Raw genomic sequence first — 19,964 nt, forward strand, 5'->3', positions numbered from 1 at the left:
TTACTCTCATGCCTGACTTCCTTACATGGCACTGACTGTGGGTTTACTGTCCATCTCCACAGCTAGCATGGAGACGCTGAGACAGCAGAGGGCAGCCTGTCCTGCAACCTACCGCCTCACCACTGTATTCCAAGCATGTAACACAGGCCTGCTACACTGAGCCATTAAGTAAAAACAAAAGAAAGATAAATGAACAACCATTTCCCTTAGGATTCCCCTCGGATTCAGAGGAAAGTGATTCTCTCCTCCTTTGTCCATAGCCCGCTAATTACACTCTTGGTTCCAATTCTTCCCATCTCTTCTGGGATCCCAGTCTAATAAAAAGGCCTCTTCCCTTCCATTATTTTCACTTTCCCTCTTCTGGGGGTTTCTTCTCTCAAGTGCGCTGCAATGGGGTTTCCAAGGAAACAAAGAGCTGGGATCAGAATTGCATTCTGGTATCTGGTTTAGTCCTCAGGGAATATATACGAGAAACACAGGGACACTCCCAGCCAATGTCTACTCTTCGATTTTGGCTGAGGCTTCCTGGTCAATCCCTGGATTGACCTTCCTAATCCAGAGACCGGGGCTTGACCAGGTGTCAACTACGAGGAATGTTTTAGTGACGTTCAGTAGCAGGCCAAAGGAATCCGTTCCACACCCATCTCCCATCTTTCCTCTCTGTCTTAACATACCCACTACAAGGTGGAGAGAAGTTCCAAAGGGAGAAACAAAGAGAGTCCAAAGAGCAAAAGAGCCTGAGATCGCCTGAAAAGACAAAGACCCCACCCCCACCCCCGCCAAAGCCCTTCAGTTCAGTTCAGTCGCTCAGTCGTGTCGACTCTTTGCGACCCCATGAATTGCAGCACACCAGGCCTCCCTGTCTACCACCAACTCCCAGAGTTCACCCAAACTTATGTCCATCGAGTCAGTGATGCCATCCAGCCATCTCATCCTCTGCCGTCCCCTTCTCCTCCTGCCCCCAATGCCTCCCAGCATCAGTCTTTTCCAAAGACCCAAAGCCCTTGGCTTAGGCTATTTCTATATACAATCCCTTTCCTCCTCCCATGAGAAATCCCAGCAGGAATCCTAACTGTGACTGTGGAAGCCTTTTCGTCCTTGGGGGTTGAAATGCAGAAAAAGCTCTGAACTACCCTCTAGACTGCAATGTGAAGCAGAACCACCTCCAACTGCCACACCCCAAGACTGCACTCGGGTTCACGCGCATGTCTCTGCCCCTGCTTTTGTTCTCTTTGCCAAAATGCTCTCTTTAATACCTTCAGTACTTACTTCTGACCGCTTCCTCTCCTCACAGGTTTCACTAGTAGCGTACACTGACTTCTCCCTTCTCTGAACCCCCAGCTACATCTAGAGATAGCACCTCAATTTACTATCATATAAATGTTGTTTTCCTGCTGTTTAGGCAGCAACCTATACAGGACTCCTGCATTTTCAACAACAAGCATAGCCCATGACACACAGGGGATGCTGCTAAGTATCAGGAGATAAACTGAATTAAAAACAAAAATTATCAGAGGTAAGATACTAAACAGCAAAGCTGTTGTGCTAGGTTGCTTCAGTCGTGTCTGACTCTTTGCAACTCCATGGACATAGCCTGCCAGGCTCCCGTCCGTGGGATTCTCCAGGCAAGAATACTGGAGTGGGTTGTCATTTCCTTTTCCAGGGGATCTTCCCAACCCAGGGACGGAACCCGGGTCTCCTGCACTTCAGGCAGAATCTTTACCAGTGAGCCACCAGGGAAGCCCCCAAACAGCAATGGTCTAATCCAAATTCTAGAAAGAAAACTATTTCTTTTTTCAACAAATATTACATTTAGGTAGGCATTGTGCCACTAGAGATAAAAGACATGATCCCAGATGTACAGCTTACATTATAAATGCCGACTTAAGTGTCTCATTTGAGGTTACAATCCCTTTGATCAACGAAGTCTGAAGAGAGAGAGGTAGAGAGTGACATACTTCACAGGAAGGCTCTTCCCACCCCATGAGCAGGAAGAACAGCACATGGACGCTCTGTACGGTTGCTCAGCCTTATCAGGCAGGCCTCGCTTTGCAGAAAAAGGCAGGACTGTGAAAAATAAGTGAGCAGGGAGATCTTAACCATCCGTGGGGAAAATGGCAATCATTCTGTGACAATTAAAACTATAAAAACATGCAGAATTCTCTTACTGCTACAATGAAGAGGGAAATGAAAAAACAATGAAACTAATATTTATTTAGTACAGTGTCACTTAGAATATTAGAAACACTAAAATTGAAAGCATTTTATTTCTTTGTTAAAAGCTTATCGAGGGCCTCCCTGGTGGCTGTGGTAAAGCGTCCACCTGCCAATGCAGGAGACACAGGTCTGATCCCTGATCTAAGAAGATCCCACATGCCTGGGAGCAACTAAGCCCATGAGCCGCAACTACTGAGCCCGTGCTCTAGAGTCCATGCGCTGCGACAAAAGCAGCCGGCACAACGAAAGCCAGTGTGCCCCAGCCAGAGGGCAGCTCCTGTCCACTGCAACTAGAGAAAAGAGCCCAGCAGCAATGGCCCAGCACAGCCAAGAGTGAGCAGACAAACCAACAACCACCACCAATATATATACACATATAAGGCTTACTGAGTGTAGCTGAACAGTGCTTGCCTTTTCCTTTTCAACATATAACTGACCACATGGAGTGAGGATACTTTCCACACCTTGGTGAACCGCCATACTCCTTCATGCCTCTACCACTTTATCCTTTGAGCTTTCAATGTTGCGAAGTATCCCCAAGAGCCCCTCTCACGTGCCGTGCTCTCTGGTTTAAGCCTAACCCTTCGCGACATCTGCATTCTTCTCGTCACAGCCACTTTCCTCATTCACACCCGTAAGCTCACCTTCTCTAACTTCCCCTGGCTGCGCAGCTAGAATCGCATGAATGACCGCAGCGTCAACATTGTTTCTTAAATCGAGTCAGCTGGAATTTGTGAAGGCTGGAACCATGCCACACAAGAGCTGCCTGTCTATACAACTAAGATGCAGAAAGACCCCATGAGTTACGTTCTGCTTAGAGTCTGGCCTCCATACCTTGCTTCTGCCAGTTCTGGACAGAACAGATAAACAGAGGATTCTATTCTGGAAGAGAACCATTCAACTTGGAAGTAGAAAGAATGTTAGAAGTAATTTAATCCAGTGGCCTCATTTTACAGACGGGGCACCCAAAGTCACCCAGTGATGTGAAGCCATCTGCCCAGCATCTACACTGACATGGGAGTGTGACAGCAGAGAAACAAAGACCACTCGGCCTCTGAATTCCTCTCCCACATCGTGGTGTCACTTTACTGAAGCAGAACTGTTCTTGGACGGAGGTCATCCTTTTGAATGTGCTTTGTCATGAATATACTCTCATCATGGGTTCAGCCTGGGCAGTAAGAAACCAACACTGCCTCAGACTTTGCCAAAGCAGGGTTGACCGCACAGTCTGAATCAGAGTCCCAACACCTCTTCATAAGATGGCCAGAAATATTTTGACTGCCCTCCAACAGTCTTTAAATAGTTTCTTTGTGTAATTTTTTTAGTGAAGAAACAGATAGGAATTGGGTTTTTTTTTCATATTGAGTGTACGTGTTTTGTGTGTTCTAATTTGAACTTCATCACGTCAGAAGAGAAAAAGAACTCACAGTTCTGAAGATCTAAAGGGCAAAATACTTAAGTCCCATACGAATACTGCATCTCTCCTGAAGCCTGAGTATCCCCAGCTGAAATTCTAACACAAAAAGCTGCCAACACTGTTAGAAGCATAGCGAGAGATGTGCTAACCCGTCATTCTTTCCCAAAGGACAAGGGTAATATAACAAAATACCAGAGGATCAAGTGAGAAACTGGTATGTGGGATAATGTATATGTCAGTAGGGCTTCCGTTTATAAAATGCTTCTATAGGTCAACTCCCATTTAAGCCTCCAAGAAGTCTGTGAGGTAGCCAGAGAAAACTTCCATTTATAGAGGAGGAATCTGTAGACTGCGGGGGTAAAGGCCTTGAGAGAAAAACATCCGTCAAGCAAGAAGTGCTAGAGCAGAAACTCGGTGCGTCTCCCTCCCACCCCTGCTCTGACCCACTGCCCACAGCACCTGAGCATGCTCACGTGAGCGTATGCATTAGAGACACAATTTAATGCACAGAGTAATAGAGCCTGATACAAGATACTTAAGAATAGCAGGGCCTTATCAAAACACTACATAGCAATTACCCCAGGTATGTCTGATAAGAACTGGGAAACCAGCCAACGTATCATGAATTCTTCAGTCTCTTTAGAAATAAAGGACACAAATCTCTAACTCTCACAGTGCTTCCAACTGTACCAGCTCATATCTTTGCTGTCCCAGTCACTAACTCAGTTAAACCCGCAGAGATAGTTCCTGTATTAGGAGAGGAAAATTCTCCACCTAGTATTTATTAATTGCATGTCAGAGTAACTCATCTACCTTCTGGGCTTGGCAATTTTGGTGAACACCTCATAATTTCTATAGTGTCTGATTCACGTTTAACCTGAAGCTGACCCATCTTCCTGCTATGTCCGATAGCCTATATAGCTTTCAATGTATATGACTATAAAATATACAGAATGCATATAGATTTCAACGTATACTTGGTTTCTTCTGCTCCAGGCTCTGACCCTCTCAGCCTCTAAGTGACTTACTCTTCTTTTTGTAAACTGGCAATCCAAAATGTTTAACTTTCCTAAGAGTTAATTTTTAACTTTCCTAAGAGTTACTGGAAACACAGAATTTCAAGTCAAGGGGTCCTAACGACTTTTTTTTTTTTTTTTTACTTTATTTTACTTACAATACTGTATTGGAGAACATTTCCTCTCGCAAACCAGGACCACTCACCCAAAGGTGTGCTGCACAGAAACCACAGAGCTTCAGCGCCGAGGAAACCGTCTAGCCTACAGGTTGTTCTGCCAGCTCAAGCTAGCTACTTAACTCCTCGCTTTAATCACACCAAAGGACAGAAGTCAAGCTACCTAGTTTGTTGGAGTTAACAATCAGAATACCATTTTTCACATTTACTAGGTTGAAAAATATATTTACATCACTCAAAGACGAAAAAGAGACTGGTCTCAGAAACCCAGGATTTTTCTACACACCAGCTGAAGCAAACAAAAAGAGTTTGCTAACTACTCCTCTTTGAATACGCATGGTTCTCCAAGTGTAAAGAAAGGATACTGGGAAATACTGCTCCATTTCACGGCGGAAAACAGCAGACAAGCCTACAACTTCACCTTTAAGTAATAAACCAGAAGTTCATTCAGAGCAGGATCAGCATTCAGATTAACGAGGAAACATTTATCGTCCCCAACTTTAATTCCAGACGACTGAAGAGATATTCCAAGACTCTCAAGCTGTTTCTGTCGTTCCTGTAAACACATTAGAGAAGTATTAATTCCAGAGCTATTGAGGCAGCAAGCTATAAAACTTTATATATGACGGTAATTATTAAATTATTAAATAACTTTATAACTCAAATATATTTTCTTAGGACATGGTATCATATAGATGACTGCATTTGCCCTCTTTCTAACCTATATAAACTCTATAGCTGAGAATGAGAACAAACTCTAATGTTGCTTTGTTAAGGAAAACTCTTATTAATTTCAAAAGTAAAGCCATTACAAATCGCCACCAAATATACTAAGCTCTCCCTTTTCATTCTTGAAAATAGCTAACATCCTGAATTCATCTTTCTCATTTAATTCTTTATATATGAGCAAATGTAAGTGTTTTCTATTCAACTGTGATCTTCCTAAAAAGCCAAATACACTTGGCAGGTCCCCAGCAAGGATGAAGGCCGAACTCCTTCAAAGCCACAGGCCCCTCAGTCTGACCCACTGACTCCACTGTCATGTCCGGTCACCCCTCAACTATACGTACTTAATGGGGCATCTTCCAGGACCCTGAAGTCTCAACAACGCTCTCCCTAGCTTAAGGGGTTTTACACCTATTCCTCCTAGCTGAAGCACATCTGTTCTCAAACCTGGTAACTTCTTACTCCATTTCTCTGTGAGGGCAGGGACCCTGAATCCCCCACTGGGGATTCCTAGCACTTCGCACAGTGCGTAACACACAAGAGCACTCAAATCGCCAGTGTTGTGAATTTTTTCAAAATAAAATCTGCATATTCAGGAAAGCCCTATTTGCAAAAGAACATGGACCTCTCCTTTCTGTGCCTGCGTGTCTCTGAATTCACACAACATGCACGTGTGCACATCGGGAGACACGAGTGCCTCCTGCAACCGAGGCTGTTATGAGGCACACAGACCAGGGCAGGGCAGGGCGTCCGACTGCACGCACACAGCAATAGGGACGAGTCATTAAGAGCCTCTGATTCCGACAAAAGGCAAGGCAAGCTGTGTCATTTAACTAGTGCCACACAGTAAGGCTGTGGGATGATTAAACTGCAGGCTTAGAATTTTGCTATTCTAGGCACAACCTCCTAATTTATACAGCCACTGCAACCCAAACAATCTCTCCTAGAATACTATTGCAAAGGTAGGGAATGGGCTATTTTGGTTCTGCGTCTTTGAATTGAGTCTCTTTTCTAACAAAAAAAAACATTATTGGGTTCTTTCAGAAGTTCTGAGTCATTTAACACCAGCCATTAGTTTTCAGCACTCAATCCAAAGAAATTATTATTCTTGATAAAGAACCATGTTCCTAAAGCAAAGAAAGCAAATCTAACATAGCTTGCATAGTCCCTTCTGAGGGATACCTCTTTTAAATACATGAGGATATTTGTGTGATTAAAAAATAATTCCAATAATGGGAAGAAACATTTCTTTGTAAAAATGTCTTTTTCTAAACTACAAATGAAGTAGGAAGACAGTCACGAACTAACATTAAATTTAAAATGCAGGGTATAACTAGTACATCGATCTATGCACTGGATGAAACCACAAAGATATTAACAGTACCTTTCTCTGGATGACTGAATCAGTTAAACTTTCTTCATAATAATCTTTCTGTATTTTCTATAAGTAAATACTACTTTTGCAACAGTTCCTTTTACTTACATTCTTCTTAGGACTCTAGTCATTTAATTTTAAATTTATTTATTTTTTAATTGGAGGATAATTGCTTTACAGTATTGTATCGGTTTCTGCCAAACATCAACATGAATCAGCCATAGGTATCCATATGTCCCCTCCTTCTTAAACCTCAGTCCCATCTCCCCTCCCCATCCCACCCCTCTTTAGGTTGATAGAACTCTGGTTTGACTTCCCTGAAAGTGTCACTCAGTCGTGTCCAACTCTTTGTGACCCCATGGACTATACAGTCCACGGAATTCTCCAGGCCAGGATACTGGAGTGGGTAGCCTTTCCCTTCTCCTGGGGATCTTCCCAACCCAGGGATCGAAGCCAGGTCCCCACACTGCAGGCAGATTCTTTACCAGCTGAACCGCAAGGGAAGCCCTGAGTTCCCTGCAGACTCTAGCAATTTTCACTATGGAAATAACTATAAATTTAGAAGAAATTTCATTACTGTCATCTAGTAGCAAAATTTTCATTCCTAGAGAGGCAAAGGTAAGCCAGAAAAAGAATGTACGACTTAACAAAAATAAAGTCACTCAAGAGTAAGGGAAAAGACAGGACTTAAATGAGATAATTGAGTAAACTACTGCTTTACCCTACTTCCTTAAGCATTTTCCTATCTTTTGAGACTTTATAACGGTAGAAATACCATAAAATTTTTGTTTAAACTGAAGGGCACAACATTGAAAACCCATCAATTCACTGGTTACATCTACCACCAAAAAACAGACTCTAGGTTTTTAATTATTAATAAACTATAAAAGTTTGCAACATCTAAGAGTCAGTTCCAAGAATAAACAAGTATTATATGATCAAATATAGTGACATTTACTATGTTTTGCTTCTGATATCAAAGACTAGTTAACTTTTCCTATAAAATGTCAAACACTAAATCTTTTAGTCATCTGGGTCCAATGGTCTCTCTCATAACTATTCAGCTCTGCTAACACCATAAAAAAATACTAAAACAAATAAGCATGGCCCATTCCAATAAAACCAGTTACGGAGAGAAGTGATAGGCCAGGTTTTGCCCGAGGGCTTAGTTTCCTAGCCCCTGATCTGTCTCACTTAAGTGTACACTTCTTCACTGAGAACATAAAAGACAGAAATTAAAGAATGTGGTATCACAGATATGGCACTGGGCTGAGAAATCAGTCAACTCTGAGTTCAAATTATTTAATCAAAAATATTACTGAGCACATACTTTCAAAACTAGGAGGACTTCCTTGGTAGTCCCATGACTAGACTGTGCTTCCAGTGCAGGGAACCCAGGTTCAACCCCTGGCTGGGGAACTAGACCCCACATCTACTACTAAGGATCCCGTGTGCTGCAACTAAGACCCAGCTGGGCCAAATAAATAAATATAAATAAATATTAAAAGGAAAAAATGAAAAGATATAGCTTTTTTCCTTGAGAACTTTATAAACTCATTAGGTAATACAAGTATACCCACAAAAAACTGAACAACAGTAAATAAAGCATCACATGACTCGAGAGTCAAGAGAGTACAGCTAGGTTCCACAGGATTCGATGTCAGGATTAAGCTCTGGGGGCTGGCATGCCAGACACAGAGGCCCCAGAGCACAGAGGCTGGCTTGGAACAGACTCCCAGAAAGTTCTTACCAAAAGAAGTCTGTTTGACTCAGTTCGCCCAGATTTCCCCAAAGTTACCTGACCATGTACCACTTCTTTTCTCCTCAAAAGATGTATTAACAGTTGGTAGATATACTGCCAGAAATACATTTTAGGGAATGCTAGTCTGTACAGCAAAGAGGTTGCTGACCAATAAACCAGTCACAGGGAGAAGACAGCTGGAAGCACTGAAGCCAGGAAGATGAGGTGTTGAATGCGATGCTCACTAAAAACCAGGCAGCCTGCAAAAGGGGCATCTGACCGTGGGAGAGCACACTCAGGGGAGGAAAGATGCCACAGGAAAGCTGCCCCCCACCGCCCTGTCACTTAGACCCACTCTGCTGTGTGTCAGAGCAGGCAACCCAAGTACGACAGCGCTTCAGAGTCAAGGTCTTACTTCCAGAGGAGCCCAAAATGGCTCGCACCCATTAGTCCCAAATCGGACAGTTATCAGAGTGACCTTAACCTATGACAAACAAAGTCGAACATGTAATGAGAAATGAAGCTCAGACACTGGTGTATTCTCTGGGTAATGTGAGGGGTGTGCTTTCCAATAACCCCGTGCAGGGATACAGATAAAACAAGACTGGTCATTTGTTGACCTTCAATGAAACTGGGCATTGGCTATGTGTGGGTTTGTTCTACTCATGTTTTCATCTGTTTTGAAAAGGACTGTAATAAAAATGTTGAAAAATCAACTTAAATCCTAGTGTGCACTAATATAAATCTAACATCCTCTGTATGCTACATAATAGCAGTGCTGTCCTACAACATCTAATCTCTCCATTGATTCTGGACAGCACCCTGAGAGGCAGAACTTACCGCGCAATGAGAGGAGTAGCAGTCCTACACATTCACGAATACCAGGAACGGTGAACACTAGAGATTTTCCAACTTTAGAAAAGGAAGGGAGGAGGCAGGGGTGACTTTAAATATCTAGGTAATAACAGGCCCTATTTTGCAGGGCTATTGGGAGGATTAAATAAAATACTGTATTTAAGAGTGCTTAGTCAACATTGTTAATCGACTACACCCCAATACAAAATAAAAAAAGAAAATTTTAAGTGCTTAGCATCAGGTGCAACATGTAAATGTACTCAATAAGTGCTGGTTATTATTGCTATTATTAGTTACTGTGCCTAAGTGGGCTTATTCTCTTAGCTTTGGAAGAACAAACTAAGGCCAATGAGCAAAAATGGAAGAATAGAAGATTTCGGTTAAATAGCTACTACTATCAGAGTTGCCCAACCATGAAATGATTGTCCAATGTAGTACTGTGTTCCACATTATCATATATATTAATATTTTTTAAACAGGCTAAATAAGCCTCTAACAGGAAAGCCATAGAGTAAATCTTTACTAAGCAGAGACTTGGACATTTTAGGATTTTCTCTAAACACTAATATTCCCACTGAAAGATTTCACAGCTCTATATTAAATGGTCTAAAAATGAGACACAGTCACTTGGGACTTAGGTACTTCATTGTTACTTTTTACTGACTTGTCATATGGAAGGAAGCAAGAGGCTCACAGCCTAAATATCCGCTACTAATAATTTTGTAGCTGGGTAAGTTTCTGAGGTTTGCAAAGCATTTAACAGAATTGGGTGTTCACAGCCAGTGGCTAGTTATATCATTTTAAAAACTTTTATGGCCCTACAAATGTATTTCTTACATAATGAATACTCAATTAACTATAGTTATGTTTTCCTTAAACTTCAAATTAATTTTGTAAAGTACAGACTCCTGGATTTAGGTCTTATTTAAATCAATCTGGGACTTCCTTGGTGGTCCAGTGGCTAAGACTCTGCCCTCCCAATACAGGGGACGTGGTTTCAACCCCTGGTCAGGGAACTACATTCCACAAGCCACAACTAAAGATCCTGCATGCTGCCACAAAAACTTAGCGAAGCCAAACAGCTTTTTTTTTTTTAATAAACAAACCTGAATTGCTAGATTTGCTACATTCAAAGCTAAAAGTCAAACATACATTACCATATATAAAATAGACAGCCAGTGGGAATTTGCTGTATGATTCAGGGAACTCAAGCCTGACGCTCTGTAACAACCCAGAGGGGTGGGATGAGGAGGCAGATGGGAGGGAGGTTCAAGAGGGAGGGGACATATGTATACCTATGGCTGATTCGTGCTGATGTTTGTCAGAAACCAATACAATACTGAAAAGCAATTATCCTTCAATTAAAAATAAATGAAAAAATTTTTACAGGGAACCAGAAATATGCTCAGCACTGCACTGTGCAAGCTGCCACAAGGCTGCTCTCCCCTCAAGCAGGAATCACGAACCTGGGCAATCTCCTCGGTTTTCCTTAGTTTCTCCTCCCAGGTCACAGTCATTTCCTGGATTAGCTTCTCTGACTCTTCCAGTCGGTCTTTCAGCTCTGGAGATTTCATTGCCTACAAGCAAAATGTTTATTTCATGAAGTGTGTGTATGAGGTCCTGGAAAAAGGACATCTTCACTAAACCCAAGAGGACATGAGGAACAAAGCCTCCTCGAAGCTCTACAGCTCGCTGAGGCTCCCGTCCCACCTAAGACACAAGGCCTGTCACTGACCCACAGCATCCAGACTACAAGGGTCCCACAGACTCATCCAGTTATCCAGGGGGCTTGAAGGAAGACTTAACTTTTTCCTTTTCCTCTAACCTATTGCTACTTTGAGGTCTAACTATAGTTAGGGAGATAAAGAGTTGAAACTATCAAGGACTTATTTTTTTTAATCCCAGTAGGTCTAGACTCAAGACACGTGATTCATCCTAGTCTTCACTGATGACTTTGGGTATGTATTCAAGGATACACAGCCTAAATAGGTACATGCTACAAACTGGATGGCATTACTATACCAGGAAGACAGACAAAGTTTCAAAGCATCTTGATGAATTGTAAAATTATTCCTATAAAAACAGAGTAAGATTCAACAGGCAAAAAATACAATCAAGATAATTATTTTGACCACATAATTTACTGATGGTCATGAGAAAGAAGAGGCTATGGTCCCAGGTCCAGGGAAGAATTCCACAGTGCTCAGAAATCATAGGAACAGAAACGCTAATTAAAGTAGGGATCCTGAATCTGACATTTTATCCCACTTCTGATAAAAAGCATTTGAAACTATTATATACAGGATGGATAAATAACAAGGTCCCACTGTAGAACACAGGGAACTATACCCTATGATAAACCATAATGGAAGAGAGTGTGGAAAAGAACACATATAACTAAATCACTATACTGGACAGCAGAAAGTAACACAACACTGTAGACACGCTATACGTCAACAGACTTTCAAAAACTAAAACAGATCGGTGATTAGAGCTGTGTAGGCTTCAAATTCAGTAACAGAACTATATACTATAGCATGTTTTAACACAAAGGATAGTGACATGGAGCACTATGAAAAAGATGGCTACTTCTGCTCTAGAATATTTTTTCTTATGAACACAATTAACCCATAACATGAAAAGGCTAGATTATTATATTGTGCAAGACCATAGTATTTCTGTTTGGACTTCAACCTGCAAGCATATGGTTCTACAAAAATCTATTTGATTCCTCTTCTAATTAGCCTATGCCCATTGGTCACCATTTGCTGCACTAACATTAAGTTGTATCTGTTTTTGTTTCAAGCGCCTCTCTTTCTCTCCCCTATTCTACCTCTTCCCTCGTCTGTCGCCTATTCAGTGCAAAGAAACATTTTCTCAGTTACCTTTACTCTCTCCTTCTAGTCAATCCTGTAACACTTGTAAAAACTATCTAAATTTCAAGCATGACAATTTATCCGTCTTCCTTTATTACTCATCTCAAATCTCTCTTCCTATAGGAAATCCAAACATTCTGAGTAATATTCATCATTTAGGCCCCAAGGGGAAGACAACTCAGGTTCTAGCTTTACTACTTTCCTAGACCCACAGGCATGGCTCAGCTAGGCCTTATACCTCCGCTTTGGTTAGCTGCTCACGGAGTTTTTCTACTTCTTCCCGGAGATCCCGGATAATTCGTGCGTTGGGATCCTCATTCACCACAGCGTGGTTCACGATGTGCTTGGCACGATCCGCATACCGTAAGGTTGAAAGGGTTTCGTCATAGTTGTCAGCTGCGGGGCTCACCGTAGCTACCATGGCGGTCTTGCTGTTACCCCCAAGGCTGTCCTGGAGGAGAAGAGAAATTGAATAGCTTTTACAAGCTGGAAGAAAGCATCATATGGGAATGCTAAAGTCAGAAATGGTGAGATAATGTCCCCAGGTCAAACACAGATTTAAGGGCAAAGCCAGGACTTAAATACAGGTGAACTGACTCTCAGTTCCTTGCTTTTTCTTCTCTGGCAAGCCACTTGTGTGCAAAAAGGAGCTTTGGTTTTTGAAAAAGAACAGAGGGAATGGTAATACAAAGAAGCCCCCTTTTATTTCAGTTTAATAAAAATTCATTCTAAGTCAATTTGTCATCTTTTAACAGGCAACATGATACCATAGGTCAGCAGACTGCTCAGAATAAAAAAGGATGCTTCCTTAGATACCTGCAAAATCTCTGAGAAGAACTGAACAACCCTAATAGCATTTGATTAAAGAGTGATTACCTACAATCTATTCCATAACACCACGTATCTGGAGTGTCTTAAGCCATAAGGAACAATTACGGTCTTATTAAACAAAAGATACACTGAAGGTGCAACAACTTATTCCCTCTGACAACACTTCAAACACTACTAAAACAGGCCTCAAGTTCTGTACAACCGCTGCTAGACTTCAGACAAGGGTGCTAAAAAAAAAAAAAAAAAAAGACATTCATCTCCATTATACAAAACTGCTAACTAAATAAATAAGCTTTAGAATGGGCTCCAACCAATTCAAAAACCGACTTTCCCTTGACAGCATTAAAAATAACTAGATATAACTTGGAATTACAAAATGAGACTTGGAAAGTCAGATCTACCCCACGCCACTTTACCACATAAAGGCTACATGAACTCCAACTGCAGGAGGCGGCCTCGAAAATGACCCCCAGAGATCTCGCTTCCTGGAATTCACACCCCAGGGTCTCCCCTTCCCCGAAGTGTGGGCAGGACTTGCTGATCTGCCTCTGAGAAAGAGAACACAAAAGTGATGGCCTGCCATGTCTGAGACTAGGTTACAAAAGACTGGCTTCTCGGCACTTCCCTGATGGTCTGGTGATAAAGCATCCGCCTGCCAATGCAGGGGGACACAGGTTCGATCCCTGGTCCGTGAAGGTCCCACATACCATGGGGCGACTAAGCCTGTGGACCACAACTACAGAGCCTGTGAGCCTGGAGCCCGTGCTCCACACCAAGAGAAGCCACCACAGTGAGAAGCCCTTGCTTGCCACAACTAGAGAAACCCTGCACACAGTGACGAAGACCCAGTGCAGTAAAAAGTAAATTAAATAATTTAAAACAAAAACAGGCTGGCTTCTTTCGTGCATGTTTTTCACCCTGAAAGAAACCACTGCCATGATGTGAGGCAGCCCCAGAAAGACACCACGGCGGTGAGTTTGGGAACACATCTTCTGAAGCCCGTCCACAGGCACTCAGGTGAGCAGATCCAGCCCCAGCAGCCTGGCAAGGACTGCAGCCACGGGAGACACCCCCGCCAGAATACTTGGGCAGCACCCGGAATCTTGCCCAGAGGAACTGAGAGAACAGATGACGGCTGGCCTCAGCTGCTAAGTCTTGGGGGTATTACCCAGCTATAGGTATACACCAGCCCTGGATGAGAGCTACCCAGAAGACTTGATTCAATAACCCCCCTTTCACCAGTGAAGTATCACTGAATTACAGACTTACAATATTACAGAGAACATTTAAATAGCCCAGTTAAGAAGAATTCATTAGGACATAAGAAAGCCAACCCTCTCTTTGGGCAGCATCAACCAATATAAAATTCTTTTTTTTTTTTTTTTTCTGGCCAAGCCGTGCGGCATGGAGGGTCTCTGTTTCCTGACCAGGGATCATATCTGTGCTCTGTGCATTGGGAGCATGGGGTCTTAACCACTGGACCACCAGACCAGGGAGGTCTCCCAAATTCTCACTTTTGAAGACAGAAATTTTTTTCCAGTATCAACATACCTAAAATTTGTTTGAACAACCTGTGATTTACAAAACTCTGCGCGCAGCTGAGTTAGTCCTCAGCCTTGTGTGAATTAATTATTATCCCCATTTTACTGATGAAGAACCAGAGGTTTGTTGTGACAAAGGAGGTTACACAGCCGGCCTATAGATCCAGAACTAGTAAACAGAAAAGATTCCAGCCCAGCTGTACTCTACCTTCTAACCCATTATGATTTCTGTCCCCCTCTAGCTGCCCACAACAGCACAAGAACAAAACAACCCTTGGCAACACAGAGATCAGACCTGAAACCTTTCCAAACTGTTCTGTCCTAGTGCCAGAAACAAAATAACTCCCAACATATTGCTAATGGTTCAATATAATCACTAACAATATGTCCACTTATTCATCCATTACTAAGGTTTTGGTTTTCCACAGGAAACATAGCTAAGATAATTACATCTTTGAAGAAAGTACTCTTCAATGCATGAAAAGGAAGGAAATAAAAGTAATCTGGGCTTTAGGAAGCAAAGGCAGTTTCTACAAAGTCTGGATGGAACTGCTTGCTTCACTCCTCTTCTAGACACTGACCACGCATTGCCGGTGCCATCCTGGCAATTTGCAGAAAAAATGTCAAGAAGAATCCCATGCATGGTAATGCAGTTCAAATATTATATACCAAGATCACAAGAATTACATCTCTGGTTGGAATTCAGTCCGCAAGCAGCACCATGTAAGACTGCCCTTCTAGAAGCACTGCATTCTCTCAGCCCACACCAACAGCAAATGCTACTGGGGAAAAGCAGATTGCTAACAATGACTACCACAGGAGAAAAGCATGTGCATTGTGCTTCAGTTTGTGCTGAGGAAAGGAAACCTGGCAAAGGACAAATATTTGATATTTCAAAAGAGCTTGTGCCTGAGGAACAATATGCTTATATTCAAAAACGGCCTCACGCCACCAGCAAAAAGGAAACAGCAACAGAAGAACTGGCACGCGTTCAAGAAGAAAGTGGGTGCCTCTCGGTTACTCTTTAATCATTTAATTAGGCAAATCAGACGAGCTTTGCTTCAGCAATGGCAAATTAAATGGGCCTAAGAAAGAAATTTGATTTTGGCAAGTCGCAATTTTGTAAAGCTGAGAGAACTCTTTGAAGTCACCTAATCAAATTTTTTCATTTTACAGACGAGAAATTGAGACTCAGGAAGATTTACAGACTTACCAAAGGTCATAATGCTAGCGCAGAGAAGAGCTGAAGTCATTCATTCAGCTCTTCGGGGAGTTTATCATCCAGAGGGTGATGCTGGTGAGCAAATACTATAGGCTACGAACTAAAGTAAGGATGAATACAATACGGTCCAGGAAAAGAGAGAAAGAGCAGAAAGCAGTCTTCAAAGGTTAGGAAAGACTCCCAGAGACAGTGACATCTGACACCTAAATATGAATCAGCATCACTGGGGTAAAGGGGATGGAGAGGAAAGTATGACGCAGGGTGGAAGAGAGGAGGAAGGATGTGCCAGGCAGAGTTAGAGCAAAGTCTTCCTCACTTGGCTAGACCTGATCACGTCAAGAAGCAAAAGCTGAACAATGAGAAGTCGGGAGGAGCCGAGTCAACCACAAGTCTTTCAAGAATTTGGACTAACATAAGGCCCTCCGGAGAGTTACTGAAGAGATTTAAGTTTAAGAAGAGCATTGATTTTAAAGACAGCAACCTCACTAAAGAACAGGATGGACTAGGAAAACTCAGGAAAGGAGTTTCAATCATCCAGGAGAGAGAAGAAACTCTTCATTATTCATTAGGGAAGTGGCAGTAAGGATGCAAAAACAGATGAATTTGAAGGACTTCCCCCTGGTGGTCCAGTGGTTAAGAATCTGCCTTGTAATGCAGGGGACAGTGGCTCCATCCCTGGTCAGGGAACTAAGATCCCACGTGTCTCTGAGCAACTAAGACCATGCACCACAGCTACTGAGCCCACGTGCCACAACCGGAGAGTCCGAGCCCCAGCAATGAGAGATCCCGCATGACACAACAAAGATCCCACAGGCTGCAACCAAGACCCAACGCAGCCGAGTAAATACATAAATAATTTTAACAATAAATAATCTTTTAAAAGTAGATGAATTTGAAAGATATTCATTATTGGCGCATTCATTACCAGAAGTTATTTGATGTTAAAGAGAAATATGTAGAAAGTTGCAGAGCTAAGCAAAAGTCATCTTAATACGAAATGGTTCTCTAGTGACCATTGACCGAATGAGTAAGCATTCAAACACACCTGTGAGAAAAAGCAATCACATCCATCAACCCCCCTCAAGTCACCAGGTGTGATCAGTTTCTCTCTAAGATGCTATAACATGGAGAGCACGACATAATTATAGCGCATATACAATGCAGAAAAAAAAGTTGCAAATCTTATAAAGGATAAGCAATTTTATGAGTCCCATGGAAGTTATGTTAGAGAATAGCAGAATGGTACCAGTTAAACAAGGATGAAGGAGAGTTTGACTAATTAAGAATTAAAGAAGGAAAAATCAACAGGGACATAGAAGGCACTTCAAAGGAGAATGATATGTGTATCAGTGGGTTCTAAGAGGCTATGGGGAAAACCATTTAAACCCTGGTATATCTTTACATAAATGTGCTACTTATGCCTTTATTGAAAAAAAAATCATGTCGTTTTTTAGAAAAGATATGCCAGCAATCAAGGAAACTATGCATTTTTTTTAGCCCACGGATGAACATATAGAACGTACAATTACAGGGCTTCCCTGGTGGCTCAGTGGTAAAGAATCTGCCTGCCCATGCAACACACATGCGTTTCACCCTTGATCTGGGAAGATCCCACGTGCTGCAGAGCAACCAAGCCCACGCACCACAGCTACTCAGCCTATGCTCTAGAGTCCCGGAGCTGCAACTCCTGAGCCCCCGTGCCTCAGCCACTGAAGCCTGTGCGCCCAGAGCCCGTGCTCTGCAGGAAGACAAGCCACTGCGATGAGAAGCCCGAGCACCACAGCTACTCAGCCTATGCTCTAGAGTCCCGGAGCTGCAACTCCTGAGCCCCCGTGCCTCAGCCACTGAAGCCTGTGCACCCGGAGCCCGTGCTCTGTAAGAGAAGCCACTGCGATGAGAAGCCGGTGCACTGCAACGAGAGCGTAGCCCTTGCTCACCACAACTTGGGAAAAGCCCACAGAGCAACAACCCAAAAGTAAACAGATAAAATTACACAATAAAAGTTACAATTACAGCCTAATTTTATCAAAGATAAAGTGAGCTTTTTTTAAAAAAAAAAAGTGTTTAGTTTTGCTCAAATTCAATTATATTCAACAGTTTCTACCACATTTGGTTAAAAAAAAAAAGTGTGTGCTTCTCTTTCTAATAAAAAGAAACCTTTGGTAAGAAGAGCACAGCCTAGGCAACAGCAGATGGGCAGCAATCTTGGATCCCAGTCTCGGTTCCCTCACTTGCTGGCTCTGCATATGCTGCCGCATCTGTAAAATGGGAACACTGTTACCTGCCTTCCAAGGAGGCGTGGTACATGATTCTCCTGACCCAAACTCTCCTGACTTCCAGCCTATCAACGGGATGGACACGCAATAATTGACCTAGGCCATGTTAACTATGTCAACTGACAGAAGATTTTTCTTATTGTTAGGTTAAATGGACTGAAGTAGCAACATCAGAATAACACAGCAATGAATATTCTTTTAAATCAGGCACATCCAGAAATTATCATAAATGTTCAGGAGATGTTTCTATCAAAAGTGTGAGGAAGAAGTATTTCATTGAGAATTTCTTCTGGAAATGAAACAAATGAGATTTCAAGATAAATTGCTAACACAGGAAGACCAGACAATTATTTCCCCAGTAATTAAGTGTTTTATATACCGTATGGTTTTAATTCAAGAGTTATTTACAAGCGTTTTTTAAAAATTGTTTTATTTGGAGGATAACTGCTTTACAATATTGTGTTGGTTTCTGCCATACGTCAATGTGAATCAGCCTACAAGTGGTTTCAATATCAAATTTTGTTTATCCTTTTGTTTTTAATGTCTATTTTTACTGCATTTTGGCCAAAGGAAGTAATCTACCTGATTTTCTACTGTGGCAAATTTCACTTAATCAGGCATGCTCAAATGGTGTTAAGAGTTTTAGAAAGCAAAGTTGAACATTAAGCAAGCCTTTGAGAGGATGTAGAAACTAGGAGGACATCCTTCTTCCTTCATAAGCACAGTTCTCTAAACATGTCAAGAGTAACTCAGAAGCTGCGTGCTTTACCACACTGGCGGCACTCAGCTCATCTTTACATGCTCAACTGCTAGCACAGAAACAGGTATTCAACAAATCCCTGACCAAGAAAATCAAGAGAATAGGCCAACATAAAGCTAAACAGGGCTTACAGAATTATTTTTCAATTTTAAAACCATTTTTTTAAAGAGCATTAGGTACAGGACTTCCCAGGTGGTCCAGACTCCAAGCTTCCAGTGCAAGGGGCCTGGGTTCAAGCTCAGGTTGGGACACTGAATTTCCACATGCCATGTGGCACAGCAAAGAAAATTTTTAAATGCAAATGCTAAGAAGACTTCCTTAAAAGCAAACCAAAAAAAAGAGCATTGAGGTAAAATATCTTCTTCTGGGTTGGCAACTTTATAAGGAGTTAAACTGTCACTAGATTTTATATCCTCTAACTTCCAGTTCAATACTCAATCCATCATGACGACTCTATCAAGACAAAAGGGAACCCTGAAGACTAGAAGAAACCTTCACACTCCTATTACATGTCATTTCCGTCTCTCCTATGGAATCACCAACTCGTGGTATAGTGTTCTGTGCACACGTCTCTCCCTTACTAGACTCTGAGGGATTACAGGACAAGAAGTGTCCAGCATTTCCTTATATCCTCCTCAGAGCACTTCATACAATTTTTTTCCCTTCCTCATTTCCATCTCTCTCATTCATGCTGAATCAGTTATCCAGTGAATGACTGTGTGCTCTACTCTCTACCCTTTAACACCTTTAAGAAGCCAAAAGCAAATTAAAATGGTCATGAGCAGTCTGGAAGTTAAACAGGAAAACAAGGTCCAAAAAGTACATCAGACAAAAGGGGTCAGTAAGAAGGCTGGAGCAGTCTGGCTGAGCCTGGAAGGCAGTGGAAACCCCTTTCTTAGGACTCACTCAGTTCTGAGACTAGCACTAGCTCTTTG

General features: G+C 42.2%; 1 protein-coding gene across 3 annotated transcripts in view; it reads right to left on the minus strand.

Moving 5' to 3' along the window:
• Window positions 1-19,964, minus strand: part of KIF13B (kinesin family member 13B) — a 204,888-nt gene that overhangs the window by 95,552 nt on the left and 89,372 nt on the right. For all 3 annotated transcript variants that reach the window (XR_011254392.1, XM_069576709.1, XM_069576710.1), the window contains exons 11-13: window positions 12,638-12,850; window positions 10,990-11,100; window positions 5,248-5,382 (exon numbers count right to left, since the gene is read on the minus strand). Coding sequence is in view for 2 of the 3 variants with exons in the window: in XM_069576709.1 (XP_069432810.1) it covers window positions 5,248-5,382; window positions 10,990-11,100; window positions 12,638-12,850 (459 nt within the window). In the remaining variant the exon portion in view is untranslated. The remainder of the gene's footprint in view (window positions 1-5,247; window positions 5,383-10,989; window positions 11,101-12,637; window positions 12,851-19,964) is intronic.

Source organism: Ovis canadensis, chromosome 2 (assembly GCF_042477335.2).
Source record: "Ovis canadensis isolate MfBH-ARS-UI-01 breed Bighorn chromosome 2, ARS-UI_OviCan_v2, whole genome shotgun sequence".
In the NCBI taxonomy this organism is placed as follows: domain Eukaryota; kingdom Metazoa; phylum Chordata; class Mammalia; order Artiodactyla; family Bovidae; genus Ovis; species Ovis canadensis.